Raw genomic sequence first — 16515 nt, 5'->3', positions numbered from 1 at the left:
GTAGATAGATAGAAAGATAGATAGTAAATAAATAGATAGGTAGATATTTAGATATGTAGATAAATAGACAGACAGACAGACAGACAGACAGACAGACAGACAGACAGACAGACAGATAGATAGATAGATAGATAGATAGATAGATAGATAGATAGATAGATAGATAGATAGATAGATAGATAGATAGATAGATAGATAGATAGATAGATAGATAGATAGATAGATAGATAGATAGATAGATAGATGGATGGATAGATGGATAGATAGATGATAGATGGATAGATAGATGATAGATGGATAGATAGATGATAGATGGATAGATAGATAGATAGATAGACAGATGAATAGATGGATAGATAGATAGATGGATAGATAGATGGATAGATAGATGATAGATGGATAGATAGATAGATGGATAGATAGATAGATAGATAGATAGACAGATGAATAGATGGATAGATAGATGATAGATGGATAGATAAATAGATAGATAGATAGATGATAGATGGATAGATAAATAGATAGATAGATAGATGATAGATGGATAGATAGACAGATGAATAGATGAATAGATAGATGATAGATAGATAGATAGATGATAGATAGATAGATAGATAGATAGATAGATACTTTTCTTGTGAGAGGCGACTGGACCACTCTGAGACGCGACGAGATAGACGGCCACTCCCAGCACGATCGTTGCCAACACGTTTCCTACCGCCAGGCCGAGGATCGAAGCTGGGTCGATCTCTATGCAGTTGTCACAGGCTGCACACGAGAAAACACACCGAATTAAGAATCTGAAACAAAGATTCCAAGTATGATTCATGTTACATTCTGCATTATTATTCTTGAGTGCTTTCACGCCGCAGACTCAGACTCAGCTGCCGCCGAACTCACTCCGAAATTTCACAAAGATGTATTCCTCTGACTTTGAGTGATTATGGACGCATGTGTACTCTCCCGACGCCCCGTCCTTGTAGGGCAACTCTTGAGATTTCACGAGCTCTTCGCCTTTTTTGAAATATGCATCTGTGCCTTCGCAAGTCAACCTCACCCCGCCGGATACCGTCTTCACTGTTATCTTATCGGCTGCCTTGGAGCCTGTGAATGTAAAAAAAAAAGGCGTTAAACCTGCACCATGTGCTCACTGTTGGACTGCTTCTTGTAAATTCCCTGCAGGAATTGATGAAGCTGGTACGCAATGAGCCGCCATTCAAACGATTGAAAGGATATGTTTTTCTCAAAACCCCATAAAGACCGATTTGTATCGGCGACCCACCTGCCAGTGTCCAAAGCAGCAGGTAACAGGCAGGCAAAACCCGTTGGCATTTCATCGTGCGTTTTTCCCTCCTCGGAGTTCTGCAGGTGACAGGCGAAGATAACTCAGACCAGCGTGAAGTACAAAAGCGAGAATGCGACGGAAGGACGCCATTTTCTGGTCCTCCGAGGCAACCATTTTAAGCGAGACCGAGACAGAAGACGAGAGTCACGGCAAATTTGAAATAAAAGTACAGACCTGCAAAAAAATTGCAAAAAAGAAGAGCTGCCCTGTCTCCACCGTCAGAGCATCCAGTCTCCGTCGAAACGCCTCAGACGGGGTGTGTGTGTGTGTGTGTCTGTGTGTGTGTGTGTGTGTGTGTGTGTGTGTGTGTGTGTGTGTGCGCGAGGCGGAAGTTGAGTGTGATTGGTTGTGTTTTCTGTTGAGTTGTACATCTGGAAGACATGGCGTCTCTGTGACTCACAGTAACTGCCACCACGTGCAATCTACCCAAGTACATTTACTCGAGTACTCGTATACCTCCTCGCCACTTCTGCAGCCAGAGAAAGATTGTACTTGTATTCTTACTTGACGGCAAAACTCATTTTTAGATTTTACACAGACAAAAGAATATGCAGTGAGCTCATCAAATATGATGCACTGTTATTGGCTATATAAAAAAAGCTACTATCATCAACAGCAAGGTGCAACGGCATCAGTGATGTAGTAATACAATAAACGTAGAATATATAACACACAGGGGGAAATTTTCTGGACTATTACTTGTGAATAGCATATTTAAGTAAATGATCCGTATTCACCGCAGAGATGTTCCTGGAGTTTTAAATTGTGCAGAGATTTTGCACACAGGACAAACAATTGTCGGAGCAGACAAAGACAGAAACAAGCTCTGGACCGGGTCGTCGGGGGCGACGGAACACGGGTCGGGGTGGGACCCATTTCACTTTGGTGCATCATTTTCCTTCACATTACCAGACAGGAAACATTTTCACCAGTTCCTCACCAAACAAACTAAATCTGACACGAATTATACCGTTGACATCTTTTCGTTTGTGCCATACGGTGCAGATTATCAGACCTCTTCAATTTTCTTACTTTTTCTTAAATTTCCATTTTAAATTCTTAGGAAATAAAGTCAGGACCAGCGTCATGGCAGCTGAAATGATTCGTCTGTCTGTCAACACTCTTGACTGTTGCGAACACCATCCGCTAAAACAGATACATGGACACAAACCGTGTGCGTGTGTGTGTGTGTGTGTGTGTGTGTGTGCTCAGATTCAAAATGTTTTAATTCCCTGCATGTTGTGGATGTTTGTCCCACTCTGTCTGTGGCAGACTACAATTCCCTGTGAAGCGCTGAAGGAGCTGCAGAGACGCGACAGCAAAGACAATAAGCTCCAACAACACCACAATTCTGTTTCCTGTTTGAAGAGAAGCCACAGCCACCTGTGACCCAGAGCTAACACCTGGCACACACACACACACACACACACACACACACACACACACACACACACACACACACACACACACACACACACACACACACACACACACACACACACACACACACACACACACACACACACACACACACACACACACACACACACACACACACACACCACTGAGCCAGAAGAAAATCCTCCATCACTTCCAGTTTATAAATCACCTCACAGCGCCCCCTGGTGAGCGCTATTAAGACCACAGCAAGTCCAGTGTTTCCTTCATACAATTTCAGTATCATCTTTTATTTTGGATGCCCCCCTTTTATACACATATACATATGCATACAAATATACAACGCTCAACATGTCCATATACAAATAAATACTCCATAATTATGTAGTACCACCTTATTTGGGTGTAGCATTAGTCAAAGTCTCACACACAGTACGTTATTTTGGACATTCTGGTGTAAGCGTAGAACATTTAACGCATTCCATTAATGCAGCGGGGGAGGAGGACGACATCATGAGCATGTTGTGGTTACAGGAATGGAAATCATTTAGCGAAGGCATCTCATAATACGAACATTGTTATGCGGAGGTCAAACTTTCCATCGTCAGGGACGACACATGAGCGGGCGTAGATACCCGAGTCTGAGTGTAACGATACTGTACGTGGGTTCCAGAAACATACAAATACTCCACAACGAACCTACGGTCTGTGGGACCTGCTCATCCTGGTGACGATTGGTTGAATGACGAGTGGCAGTTGTTCTGGGTTTCCTCCTGGACAGCTGCAACGGTTGCAAGTAGTAATGCATGCATGTACAGTGTGTGTGTGTGTGTGTGTGTTAACTTTGAGGTAAGTCAGAGCCAGATCTCCTCACTGCTTGTGCTATTGGCCTTGTAGATGTAGCCCACCATCGGATATCTGGCAAAACCTGCCAATCAATGGGGGGGAAAAGAATTCAGAAAGGAGGCATCGCGGGAAAAAGATACCGCTGCTGCTCCGCACTGAGGCTAAAGTGTGAATAGTGAAAATTGCGGCGGTATCAAAGTGTATTTTTTTCCCTGACCTCTGGCGGCGTAGGCTAAAGACAGATCTTCCTCCTCCTCTTCCACCTTCTTCTCCTCTCCCACACTGTTGTGCTGGGCCGCCTCGCGGGCTACGAGAGGATGGAGAAAGGTGGAGGAGAAAGTGAGAGAGAGAGAGAGACGTTAACAACAACTTCACATATTTTGACTTTATCTATGTTCTTATTCATTCGTTCGGTGAGGAGCTTGATACCTTTGATTCCGCATCCTTCCCCTCCTCCATGTGAGGGGGGATACAGGGCACGGTCATTTTTAGAACGAGAAATAGTGCGGCTGCCGTCACGGAACCGTAAAGTCGTCTTCAGGTTCATCGATCACAGACAAAATTTGAAGAAGAAGAAGAAGAAGAAGAAGAAGCTGATGCGCGAAGCTGAGGATGATGCCGTCCTTCCAGGAACCCTTCATCTGAATTTGCAATTTGCACGACAGGATCCTTTTCAAGGATACAACCAGCAAATCGTGGGCTACCACGGCAGTGTCAAATTCACTTGGGCAGGCTCTTTGAGTCGTTGTTGAAATCGAATTGTTCATAGGAGTGTGTCTATTTTGAGGTACTTCCTGGTTATATCATTATAACATTAATTCTGCTGCTGTGACTGTGCAGCCCATGAAGTAGTCAGCCCACCCACGGCACGAATACGCTCATGCTCACAATTAGCAGTTATTCTATGACCTGCCCACGACAGTGTGCATGTGCGTGTGCGTGTGCATCAGAACAAAACGTGGTCCTGGAGACAACTGCTGTAGCGGGAACTACACCCCAGACGTAGTTCTGAGTTCGAAGTGCGGTCCGACCCATGAGTACCGAGTACGTTACTAACTCCTCTGTCCAACCCAGTAGATCACAATTTTGTATTTATTTTTAATTTAATTGGGAATATGCATGTGAATTTGAGCACACGGTCCATATCACATGAAACACCATAGCTGCAGAACGCACTTGGTAAATCATGCCACTGTGGGGAAACTCTCACCTCTTCTCAAAGTGCTGAGGTCGTTGAGCTGCATGTTGGAAGGCAGAGACATGTTCTCTCTTGGGATGTAGGTCTTATCAGCTTTCTCCGCCACCTTCAGAATGGCAGAGTAACTGTGCGGGAAACATTGGACAGGTATCAAAGGTCGGATTCCCTCCGAGTGACGCGCGGAGGTGATTGTATGTAACGTCGGGTTTTAATGCCAAAGCAAAATGACAAATCTGCTACCGAGAATATCACAGTGGACTTGCGCTGGAAGCCTACTCCTGTGTGATATCTGCTTCCATCACACACAGTGTATCCAGCATTATGTTCCCTAATATCTAATGACAGAAGGGTTTGTTTACCTTTTCTTGGTCATCAGAATCTCCACTGGCTCGTCTGTAACATAACACAAGGACATCGTATCATCCTGCTGACATATTATTATAATAATATTACGTACTACTACATTTCTACTGGACCCACCAAAGGACTTGCTTTTGTTTTTTTGCATGAGGCACAGAACTATCAGACTGAGGATGAGGAGGGCCATGAAGGCCATGGCTCCCCCAGTCACTATTCCCAGCATGGGCACCTCCACTCGAGACTGCAGGAACTCTGGAGAGAGATGGCGAGAGGGAGTTAAAGGAGTAATTCAACAAATTTTTGAGCTGTGCTCATTCCCTTTCGCGAAAGTGATACCACGTTCGTATCTGTACGGTAAACATGAGGCTGACGCCAGAAGACGGTTGGCCTCATCCTTTGCCTATCACCAGCACCGACCTGCCAGTGTGAGGTTGTTCTGCACTGTTCCCACACTGTTGCTGGCGTTCAGCGAGACGTTCCCCGACAGGCTACTGAGCGTCACCCTCAGCGTGTGATTGGTCAGCCAGGGGTAGCTGCGCGAGTCCAGGATGAGCAAGTCGGAGGCGTTGGCCACCAGCTGGCCCGACTGGTCCACGAAGGTGATGGTGGCCGGCGGGTTGGACCGCACCAGGGCGAAGAGGACCAGCGAGAGGCCGGGGTCTGGGGCGTCACTGTAGTGGGCGTTCAACCCGAGGATCTCTGGCTGGACTGCGGGACACACGAGGGGAAGGACATCACTCATCGCATCAGTGGAAATGACCTGGGTGCAGTGGCAACATTTCACAACGACTCACACTGGACATTGAGTGTGACGGTGGCGTTGTAGCTCTCCCCTGTCCGAGGGTTTGACGCTACACACACCAGCTCCCTGTCCCACTTCCTGGCCTGCAGCGAGAAGGTGCTGCTGCTGCTGCTGCTGCGATTGGTGCCCGGTCTCACGACCTCGGCGTCTCCCTGCGACGTCATCACCAGGCGCCCGCGGTTGGGTGGCGGCGCCCCCTGCTGCTGCCCGTTCAGGTACCAGGTCAGCAAAGGGGGAGCACGGGGATCCCAGCCGTCTGAGTGGCAGTGGAACCGGTGCGTCGCGTTCTCCTGCAGCGTCACCGCTGCCCGGTGCCGTCCATCGATTTTGGGGGCGGGCTCAATCGCACCTGTGCGTGTTATAATGTTGGACCGTTAGGGTTTGTCGTCGTAGAACCTATCAAAACGGACAAAGCATCGCTTCTCAAAACAAATAATCACTACAATCTTTTGGCCGAGTAGCGGCGTGCACCTCACCTGTCCAGGATAAGGCCAGTGTGTGAAGGAGCACGACAGCGGAGCCCGGTGCCCACCTCCTCAGCCACACACACTCCATACGGGCCGGGGTGGAGCACCACGTGCACATCTACCTGCTTGGAGAGAGAGGAAAAAAAATCACATAATTGTTACTGTAAGTAAAATAATACACACGAAGTTCACTTCACCCGAACCGCAACCAGTGCCCGTGGCCATAAACTGTGGTTTCAGCAGCCTGAGGTTTTTCGGACGTCTGCTTACGGAAATTCTGTCCATACAGGGCGAAAAGTGAGAGGTATTTCATTTGTGGTACATCGAGGGTAGAAAATGCAATGTCTGGGAAAGAATTTCTGTTTACAGAAATGATGTCCTGCATTGGAAAAAAGGGAAGGTTTCATAAGGCCCCACAGGAAGCAGCATGGAGTCAAACCACTTGACCCGAAAATCTGGGAAGCTGGAAAGAAGTGGGTCTGCCTCATCTCGGCTCGGGGCCGTGGGAGCTCGGGGCCGGATCGGCCCAGATTAGGATAATGCACCAGAACCTGCCAGCGGTGGAGTTGAAGTGTGGGTGTGTATACGCCGCGGGCACCGAATCCTACAGGCACCAGGTTGCCTGTAGGATCCCCCCCCCCCCCCCCCCCCACACACACACACACATTTCTGGGTGAGATTGAGAAGCAAGGCAATAAAGACGAAAACAATCTCACGTTTCAATAATTCACTGCCCCGCTCTCTGATGAGCAGACTCGCACCGTCACGGGAAAAACACATTTACAAAACATTCACAGGCCCGCTTGGAGCAATGGTGAGTGTTCACACGTACAGTACATACAGCCAGTGCTGGGAATTAGTCACCACGTCTAGTGCTGTGCCTGCGATTCTGGGTCATGTGATCAGCGCGAGCAGCTTGCACGAAAGCAGGAACTGAGCCATCAGGGAAACACACGCAGTGTAATTCCACAATGACAGACGGTGTTACTGCTCTTTGCACTCAGGCAGGGGGTCCTGGATTTGCACTGTCAATCAGGGCAGTTTGACAGGCTGAGGGTTACATATCACAGTGGAGGCGCACAAACACACACACACACACACACACAACACACACACACACACACACACACACACACACACTGCGCTTTGCAAGGCTGCATGCAGGCATTTCAGCGTGTGCACTTTTAGATGCAGCAATGGAGGAATAGAAGGAGGAAACGCACACGCACACCGAATTACCTCAGCCCTTTGTGCAGACGCTGCTGTGATTCAGCCTGCTGGAGCTCCATGGCAGCAGAGGCGGAGAGGAGGGAGAGTGAAGGATGGTGGTAACAGCGGGGGGATGAGAGGCAGCCCTCCCTGACTCAGTTGCTTTCCCATCTGCGTACGCTCATGCACTTGCACTTGCACGCACACACACACACACACACACAAACAAGGCTCTCTGCAGGGTATACGGCAGCTCCAGTGGCGGCGTTCACTGGCTGGCAGGGGCTGGCAGGGCAGGCTGACGCAGGCAGTCACGCTGACGCCACTATGAGAGAGTGGGAAGGGAGGAGGGCAGCTGAGGAGATGGAGGGAAAGGGGGGGGGGGGAGAAGAGGGTGAAGGCAGGTTAAAGGAGCAGAGGATGCCGAGAGGGAGGGATGGAGAGGGGACGGGGATGCAGAGGAGAGGAGACAAGAGGATCTCCATGCAAAAGATCAATCCTTTCACAATGTACTGGGGAATTGAACACGATGTGGTGGCAGATAGAAGAGAGTAAAGTGTCAGTTGGGAGGGATAAACACTTTTCTTTTCCCCCATCAGCCATCATCAGGCCTCAGGGCTCACACGGGTCTGAGCTCAGTTACTTCACACTGGGAAGACTCTGCAGTGCAGCTATACAGACCGGAGCAGTGGCACGCGGAGCAATGCAGCCAAACAGGCAGGCACAAGGAACAAGAGCAGGGCCGATGGGAACAGCCAATACTCCATCTTGATAGGCCTCTACAACCCCCCATCCTCAGACCCCCACCTCATCGTCTGCATTATCACCCTCCTACTACACCTGTAATCTGCTCCGTCCATTTATCACTGAACACGCTCGAAAAACCCAGATGCAGCGATAACAACTTAAAAAAGTCTTTTGCATCTTCCAAGATGCAAAGGCTACTTTCTGCCCATTTCCCCGTCAGACTTTCGATATTTTTGATATCTCTGTCAGCTGCAGAATGAAAGAAGAAATATTGTCCACAAGTTATTAATACAAGCTTCATTTTGCAGATTTTAAAAACCCTCTACACTCGAAAAAAGTTTGTGTTTGCCAGTAATTCACTTGGATGCTTCAGATGTTGCAGTGAATTCGGCGGGCGCATAAGCAAAGTAACACAAAGACATGACCTTTTAAAATTATTTCTTTATTTATATATATTTATTTATTCATCTCAGTTTGGTTGATATTCTTTTTAATCATTGTTGTTGCACTTTAGTATTTTTGTACTCAACAGAAATGAACATAAAAACAAACAACAACAACAACAAAAAAGAAAGTGAAATGAACCTATAAGGAGTAAAAGGAGTGGAGCAAGAGAGCTGGCCGGCTGAAAAAGTGAGGCTGGGGCAAAACAAAACAAACGCAGCAGTTCAGGGATGGAAAGGTTCAGAAAAAAAAAGGGGGGGGAGGGAGAAGCGTCGGTCTGATCAGGAGGGAGAATGTGTGAAGCAGCTCTCTCCCCTCCTCAGTATCTCTGAGTCACGCGCGGCGCTTTCCATTCGCTCCGGCCGTCTCTTCCTGTGCGCCTCTGGTCGCAGGGACCCGAAAGCGACTGGCCGCAGCGTCAGACAGAGCGGAGCCGCTGCTCTTTAACTTTAGAGTTTCTACCCCGTCGTGGGACGAGAGACACACGCGATGCCTTCCATCGCAGACATTTCCTCTGCGATTCCAGTCGAAAGGTCCTCGATTCCTTCTCTTCCAGATCTCAGTTTTGGTATTAAACAATGAGAGAGAGAGAGAGAGAGAGAGAGAGAGAGAGAGAGAGAGAGAAAACAACAGCAGGTGAGATCTGAAAGAGGAACGAATGAGAGCTGGAAGGGAAATGTTTGAGGAATGACCAGCTTGCCTTTTTCTTTTGTTTCCTACCAAACAAGACATCAATTGACTCTTAGGAAGACAGATCCAAGAAAGGGAATCGGAGTAGAGTCAATTCCCTGAATCTAATCCCTCGCCACAGTTTTTTTTTTTACAGCCGTCTTGTTTCAGAGATGAAGCTCACCTCATGGTATCCGAGGTGAGAGCAACCGCTGGTAAACAGGAAGTGACGTGACGCGAATGGAAAGCACAGGCGCTGCATGGGACCGTCGACGACTCTCAGATGTACACAGCGAACAATGTGTCAACCGGGGATTAGGAAATCTGGCCTGTATAAACAAAAACAAAACAAAAACATGGAGCTATATTCTTTACACCAGTCTCTTGTCGGCCCAATATAGACTCAATCTCCCGGGGTGTTGCAAACGGAAGGATAAATAGAGGTTAAACCATTAAAGAAATTGTTGTTTGTGTTCAATCCTCTGCTGTGGCCTCCGTCGGGCTGTGCTTTAGCTCAACGCGGCTTCAAAAGGTGCTCAGACCTCGGTAGACATGTTTTTAGGGTAGGGGGGGGGGGGCGGGGGCACACGTCGCCTTGCTCCGACCACAACCGTCAGCTCTTTCGCTGCCAACAGGAATAGAAACAGTTAATTCCTATGGTCACCTTCCTGAAATAAATGGTGTGGAGGTTTGTCCGGGTCTTTCCAACTAAGGACAGGATCCGTTAACCGTTTTGTGAAATGTAGCCGTTGCCTCATTCAGATCCTCTCTTCCAAGACCGACATAAGTTGAAGAAAACCATAAGGTGGGGGGGGGAGGAGAGAGAGAGAGTAATAGTTGTGGATTCCTCCTTGGTTGCCATGACAAAAAAGGTTTAGCTTGCGAGGAGGGGGGGCCGTGTCCGTGACGCAACGTCCGATCAGAAGCCGATGCAGTGGGTGGCGGGAGGATCACAGCGGACAGGTAGGGCGGCGAGAACGAGAAGTGGGTTTTGTCCGCCTCCACACTTGTGATGTTTAGGATGATATGTCAGCTATTTTACAAGTTATTCCCTTGTGGGTTGTTTCCTTTTTTTTGTTTTGTCTTCTTTTCAGAGCGTCGAGTCTCTGTAAGCACCCGAACCGACCCCAGACAAAGCCCAAAGCCTGACCCTGTATAGCCTGCCTGCAACGAGCCCATTGACAGAAGAACAGGCCCCAACATCAACGAGAATGACGGTCACGACAACATCAAGGACTGAAATGATACTTTTAAAGAGCAACACAAAAAAGAATCACTCTCCTCTTATTCTATTGTCTCAATATAATAATATTAAAACAAATAAGAACAATCTTTTTTTTTTTTAAAGGGGACAGAAAGAGCAGTGTCTTCTCTTCCCTCCGTCCTCTTTTGACTAGAAATCTCAGACTCAAAAAAACAAAAAAAGAGAACACTTTGAAGTACAAATGATAAACAATACCAATATAAAAAAAGCCTCCCCAACATCATCTAAAAACAGAAAAAAGGTAACACAAAAAAAAGAAAGAAAGAAAAGATTTTGATACAGAAATTGCAATAGCGTTCTATACATGGCATCACTGTACAAGAAAAGGAGCAAATGTCTGGTAAATCTACCCACAGTGCAATACACTGTCACTGACAAGGAAAAGGAGGAAGGAGGAAAGGGGGTGACACAAGGTGGGGACAGTAGGGGGGTGGGGGGTGAGAAGCAGAGGTAACAGCATGACGGAGAGCAAGGGGCGGTGCGGAGGAGTGGAAACAGACAAGAGGATTAGCTTGAACCGAAAGTGCAGAATTACTTAAGTAATCAAAGAACAATGTTGTCGTCTTTGCAACACAGAACTGTTTTTCCTTTAATAATAATAATAATAATAATAGTAATATTAATTATAATAAAACTTCTTCTTACAGGAAACAGTAATAACAACAAGAGTAACAATATTGACCATAATGCCTGCATGGACATCAGCCGTAAAAACAATTTTTTTAAAGAAAAAAGAAAAGAAAAGAAAAGAAAAGAAAGAAAGAAAATGTCAGAACAACAAAAAAGAAAACTATGAGAGCTGGTTTGTCCTGTGCGATGTCACTGAGCTCCGTCTTTGGAGAGAGCGGTTGTTTTGCCCCAGTCGGAGACTAATCCAAAACACTCACCGCCCAGCCGAGAAGGGGGGCCGCCGCTGTCGGGGTGTCAGCCCAGTGTGGGAATGGGGGGGGGGGGGAGATGGTGGGAGGAGCAGACCGACTCTCGGAAATGCCTTCACGTCTGCTCATCCCTGATCCATCGCTCACTCACACGCACACTCAGACCTAACGTGAATACTTTGGGTTTGTGGCAGCAGCGTGTGTGTGTGTGTGTGTGTGTGTGTGTGTGTGTGTGTGTGTGTGTGTGTGTGTGTGTGTGTGTGTGTGTGTGTGTGTGTGTGTGTGTGTGTGTCGGACTCCATGTTCCTGTGACTGTATCAATGCTTTGGCCAATGAGGCACCTGATGACATATGCCAACAGTTAATAGGAGGACGAGGGACGGAGGGGAGGGAGGGGGTTACGTCAGGGCAGCAGGTGGGGGTGGGGGCACGCTTGTAAGAGAACAGGGTGAGGGGGGTCAAGACGAAAAGTGGGAGGAGCGGAAACCCCGATCTATCCACCGACGGGAGTTGAAAAGAGGAGACATCCTGCAGCAGTGAACGCTGGATGTCCGTGCAGAAAATACTGGCACTTTGACCTTTGAACCCCCGAGGCCCCACCTGTGAAACGCCCCCACCCCTCTGAAATCAACACCCACCCACCCACACTCCCCCCTCTCGCGCCCTCCCAGGGACAGATGGAGACAGACAGACAGATGAACCCCCCTCTCCCGCTTGGTCAGACGACGGTGGTTTGGCGTGATGCTGCTCAACTCAACACAACTCAGGATGGCTGATATGGACCGCTGTACACAGGATACACACTTCTCCTACAGGAAGACACAAGGAAAGAGAGGGGGAAAAGAAAAAACAACAATATTTAAAGAGCTTTTCCTCCACCATTTCGCTTTGTATATAATCTCTAATGTGAAACATGTGAAACCAATTATCCTGCAAAGATCACAGAACATGTTTTGACTGAAGGAAATGTTTAATGCATTCGAAGTCATCCAGGTGAAGATAGACTCTTGAGCTCTGTTAATGCGTGTACCTGTGCTAGACCCCAGCCTGCTCCATGCTGTACTGCAGGTCCGGGGGCTTGTAGCTGAGGAGCATGTCACTGGTGCAGGAGGAGGGGTAGCAGGCCGCTGCGTGGAGCTCCCCTTCCACATCGCACACTGCATGAGAAACGCACATCTTTTTAGTAATGCGGACAAAGAATCACCTCCCCCCATTTCAGGTAATCTCAGGACTCCTACTGACCCGACTCTTCCCGCTGGCGCAGCTGCTGGCTTCCTGTCAGTGACGTCTGGCTGAGGATGTCCGACATGCGAGCAGAGCTTAAAGCCTTCCCGGCCAACAGGCTCATTCCAGACATGGGCTCTGCCTGGTCCTGAGCAGGAAGTGAGAGCGAGCAGATTTTTTTAGAATAGGAAGGAAAAAAAGAAGAAACAACAACCCCTATTGATTCTTAATGAACAGCTTCTGGCAGATACGATGACTCAGACCTTTGCTTGGAAGATTTTGGTATTCTTATTGTGTTTCAGTGGCTTTCAGAAATCATTTAAATGTAAGGGATTGGTTCATTCAGTCACGCAAACATTAGTTTTTTTCTCTTGGCTATCTCTTAACAGCTGATTCTCTCCAACATACGCCATATACCGCATAAATGTGTGATCGTTCCCGCCAATGCTTTTAGCATCACACTTAAAATTACATCTCTTAACGGAATGAGTTCAATCAGATTTCCACTCACGTAGGCGTCGTCACAGGTCTGGATGGTGTGGTGGCGCTGTAGCTGTCCACGGGACCTATAGGCGTCACCCTGGGGGCCTCGTGAATAGCCCACACCGTTGTGATCAGGCACCTCCATGGCCTGGCCCTGGGGCCTGCAATCCACATGCTCAGGTTCTGACAGAAGACAGTGAGAACACACTGTTTAATCAATTTATGAGCAAAAAAAAATAATGAACTGCTCCGATATTTTTCTACGTAGACGTGTCTTACCTCTTGTTGCCGGAGCATTCCTTATGTAGCCGCCATGCCTGTGTGTTGGGGAGTTGTAGGGTGGGGTGCCTCCTCTGGGGGGCCCCAGGAGTTCATGTCCTTCTCCTGCCTTGGTCAGCAGGCCCTCGTGTGGGTGGTGGTAGCTGGCCGGCGCCTCGTCTTCCTCCATGCTCTCCGAGTGAGGTAAGCTGGAACAAGTTGCCTGCTGCGGCTGGACCTCCGGGGGTCGAATCTGGAGGAGGTGGAGGTAGTGCTGGCCTCCAGTGGCACCCTGTGGCGCCTGTGGCTCCAAGCTCTCACCCTGACTCAGCTGGTGGAGAAGCAGCATGTCTCCGTACTCTTGGGGTGGACCGCTGGGCGGCGTGGGAGTCGCCGGGCACGGCCGGGGGCTATGCCTCTTCAGCAGGGCGGCCAGGTCTTGGGGGGGCAACCTGGGGTCGCCGTGGCCTGTTAAAGAGTGGCGGGGGGACAGGAGGCCCTGCAGGGTGGGAGTGACGTGCTGCTGTGGGGGGCGGTAGTCCAGAGGAGTCGGGGAGAGCAGGGCCTGCTGTAGTGTAGAAGGGGGGCCATAGCTGCTGGTCCCCACTGCCCCGCCCTGGTAACCCTCCAGGCCGGGGACATTGAGGGAGGCTCCCTGCAGGTATGGGCTGAAGGAGCCGACCACCCCGGAGGCGCCCCGGGCGGCGGCTTCACCAGCGAACAGGTGGGCGTTGAACTGGGCCTGCTCGTAGGCCGAGGTGAAGCGGCCAAGGCTGCGACTGGAGAGGAAGAGGGAACGCAGAGGATGATTGGCGACCTGTTGTCGAACAGCAACACGCTCCCAATAATATATAAACTTTATCAACGAGCTTTCAACAATCTACAGGAGACTTTCGTTAGATCACCACACACAGAGTAAGTCTAGCAACACTTCAGGTTGGGTCCAGGTTCAAGTATTCACTGAGAGGTGTGAAGATGTTCTCTCAGCGAAGGCAGTCCTGGTAACAGGGGTCTGTTCATGTCAGGGGGGTCACAGGACTACTGATCTCCTACTATTCCAACTGCTGGGACCTCAACATACACTGTTACTCCTAAAACACCAACATCCAACCACTCACCAAGCTACTGTGCAGCGGAGAATTTGTAGAGGATGTCATCTCTGGCAGACTCGATGTCACATTTTAATTAATTTTCAACACAGGTAATAAATAATTCCCTCATTGTTTTTCCCCCTCAGACATATAATCTCTGGCCTGAGTAACAGTCTTACTATGTGAAGTTTTAAAATACAATAATAGTAATAATACAATTTTTTTTCAAAAATCAAAGGAAATGGCAGAAATGTAAAGAAACAAAACAGAGAGAAACAGACAATGAAAAACATATAAAAATGCAAGTGTCTGTTCAGGGTGTGAGGTCATGATGAGTATTACAAAGACACAGAAATTGTCCATTGGTATTGCTGGGGGGTGGGGGGCCATTCAGGGGACGTGGTGACGTGATGGGTGGGGTCACCTGTGCATCTCGGCGTTGTCTGCGCTCAGCTGCTTCCCGAGGACTCTGTGTCCTGGCGTGGACAAAAAGCCGCCCTGTCTCTGCGCCCCACCTCCCAGTTCCACTTCCTGCACCTGAATGGTCACCTGTACAAAAAAAAAAAATCAATGTTGATATGCATCATTAATCCCAGTATCACCTTTGAATATCAAACCTAGAATAATATGTGAGAAGCAGAGACAATAAAAAAATCTTGGTTCTTTGCAGTCACCTGCTGTTGCTGAGGTACACCCTGGGCCAATGGGACAGTGGGGCGGGCTGAAGGTGCTTGTTGATTGGTTGGTAAACCAACTCGACCTGTGGGGGGCGGGCTACCACTCTGGCCCTGGTACAGTGCTTGAGCACCATGCTGGTACTGCACCGATGACGGACCTCCTGGGAGGAGGGGAGAGGAGATGAGAGGAGGAGGGAAGGGAAGAGAAGAGTAGAGAATGGAAGAGAAGAGAAGGGGAGAAGAGAGGAGAGGGGAGACTAACATTTTCAAAGATGTTTTCTTTGACCCACCAAAACCCCTCTGGCAATGAGAGTAAGGGAACAATTAAATTCTCCCAAACAGAAAAATTACACAGAAACAGAAACCGTAATAGTATGGATGTAGCCTTAGTCGTCGTAGTACATTATTCATAATACAATATCAATAAATGAGAGTCAGATGTCATTGTTTAGATGACAAGCAAGTGACTGTATAAAATAAGCCTAAAAGAAAGTGATTAACCACGGAAAACAAAACAAAACAAAAGTGTGGCTGAAATAACTGGACAGATAAATCCACAGCTGCACCTCCTGTTACTGTACAAGAAGTATTTAAGCGATGGCATTACTAACCGTGCCCCTGCATTAAGCCTGCAGAGCCAAGCGGAGGGCTCTGATTGGGCTGTCTGAAGAGGTGGTTGCTGGGATGTGTTGGCGGAGGGCTGGAGGGCTGGATACGCAACCTGAGGGAGGACAGGACAAGAGTAGAAGAGGAGAAGAGAGAGAGAGAGAGAGAGAATCGACGATGATGTGATGTAACAGTTCTGTCGATCGCGCTGCACCACAGTATCAAATTCACTGTTCAATAGCTGATGAGTAATGTGTGTGCGTGTGTGTGTGTGTGTGTGTGTGTTGTGATTGTGGGTGTGTGCGTGTGCGTGCGTGAGCTCACCTCTGGAGCTGGTGGGTAAGGTGACTAGGCTGGCTCTCTCCGTGGCCTAAAGACAGACCCTGCAGGAGGAGAAAGATTAAAATTGGCTTCAAGCTCGGATAACACACGATTTGTTCATGCGATTATGACAATGTTGGGCTGATTGCATCAATTAATATAAATTCAAATATTGAGTAAGAGTGTCTCAAAGAAAGGACTCGAGATCAGGAGGAAAAGAGAGGCCAC

At 48.3% G+C, this 16515-nt stretch overlaps 3 protein-coding genes across 8 annotated transcripts in view; all 3 read right to left on the bottom strand.

The window, feature by feature from the left end:
- LOC118299483 (T-cell surface glycoprotein CD3 gamma chain-like) overlaps positions 1-1677 on the bottom strand; it is a 3658-nt gene extending 1981 nt beyond the window's left edge. The window contains exons 1-4 of one of the 2 annotated variants that reach the window (XM_035623285.2): positions 1520-1677; positions 1283-1362; positions 901-1104; positions 631-768 (exon numbers count right to left, since the gene is read on the bottom strand). In XM_035623285.2, the coding sequence (XP_035479178.1) occupies positions 631-768; positions 901-1104; positions 1283-1337 (397 nt within the window). In that variant the 5' untranslated portion in view covers positions 1338-1362; positions 1520-1677. Of the gene's footprint in view, positions 1-630; positions 769-900; positions 1105-1282; positions 1368-1519 lie in introns of both variants that reach the window. The other variant, XM_035623286.2, reaches the window with a different exon arrangement.
- A 1326-nt stretch (positions 1678-3003) lies between these two features.
- LOC118299480 (transmembrane protein 25) lies at positions 3004-9798 on the bottom strand. Of its 3 annotated transcripts, none has more exons than XM_047335422.1 (9): positions 9670-9798; positions 6426-6541; positions 5942-6298; positions 5565-5855; positions 5268-5399; positions 5147-5180; positions 4800-4912; positions 3807-3896; positions 3004-3671 (listed from the first exon to the last, which is right to left on the bottom strand). In XM_047335422.1, exons 2-9 carry the CDS (start codon positions 6532-6534, stop codon positions 3598-3600), a joined length of 1200 nt encoding a protein of 399 aa, XP_047191378.1. In that variant the 5' UTR covers positions 6535-6541; positions 9670-9798; the 3' UTR covers positions 3004-3597. The 3 variants fall into 3 exon arrangements, with proteins under 3 accessions (XP_047191378.1, XP_035479175.1, XP_035479176.1); XM_035623282.2 differs by lacking the exon at positions 9670-9798 and adding an exon at positions 7656-7953; XM_035623283.2 differs by lacking the exon at positions 9670-9798 and adding an exon at positions 7656-7953 and having other exon boundaries at positions 6426-6538.
- sik3 (SIK family kinase 3) overlaps positions 8796-16515 on the bottom strand; it is a 31255-nt gene continuing 23535 nt past the window's right edge. For all 3 annotated transcript variants that reach the window (XM_035623275.2, XM_047335421.1, XM_047335420.1), the window contains 9 exons: positions 16291-16349; positions 15972-16081; positions 15358-15521; positions 15108-15232; positions 13614-14371; positions 13363-13517; positions 12870-12999; positions 12658-12784; positions 8796-12436 (listed from right to left, as the gene is read on the bottom strand). In XM_035623275.2, coding sequence (XP_035479168.2) covers positions 12663-12784; positions 12870-12999; positions 13363-13517; positions 13614-14371; positions 15108-15232; positions 15358-15521; positions 15972-16081; positions 16291-16349 — 1623 coding nt within the window. In that variant the 3' untranslated portion in view covers positions 8796-12436; positions 12658-12662. The remainder of the gene's footprint in view (positions 12437-12657; positions 12785-12869; positions 13000-13362; positions 13518-13613; positions 14372-15107; positions 15233-15357; positions 15522-15971; positions 16082-16290; positions 16350-16515) is intronic.

Source organism: Scophthalmus maximus, chromosome 11 (assembly GCF_022379125.1).
Source record: "Scophthalmus maximus strain ysfricsl-2021 chromosome 11, ASM2237912v1, whole genome shotgun sequence".
In the NCBI taxonomy this organism is placed as follows: Eukaryota; Metazoa; Chordata; class Actinopteri; order Pleuronectiformes; family Scophthalmidae; genus Scophthalmus; species Scophthalmus maximus.
This window is presented reverse-complemented; position numbering and strand designations above follow the sequence as displayed.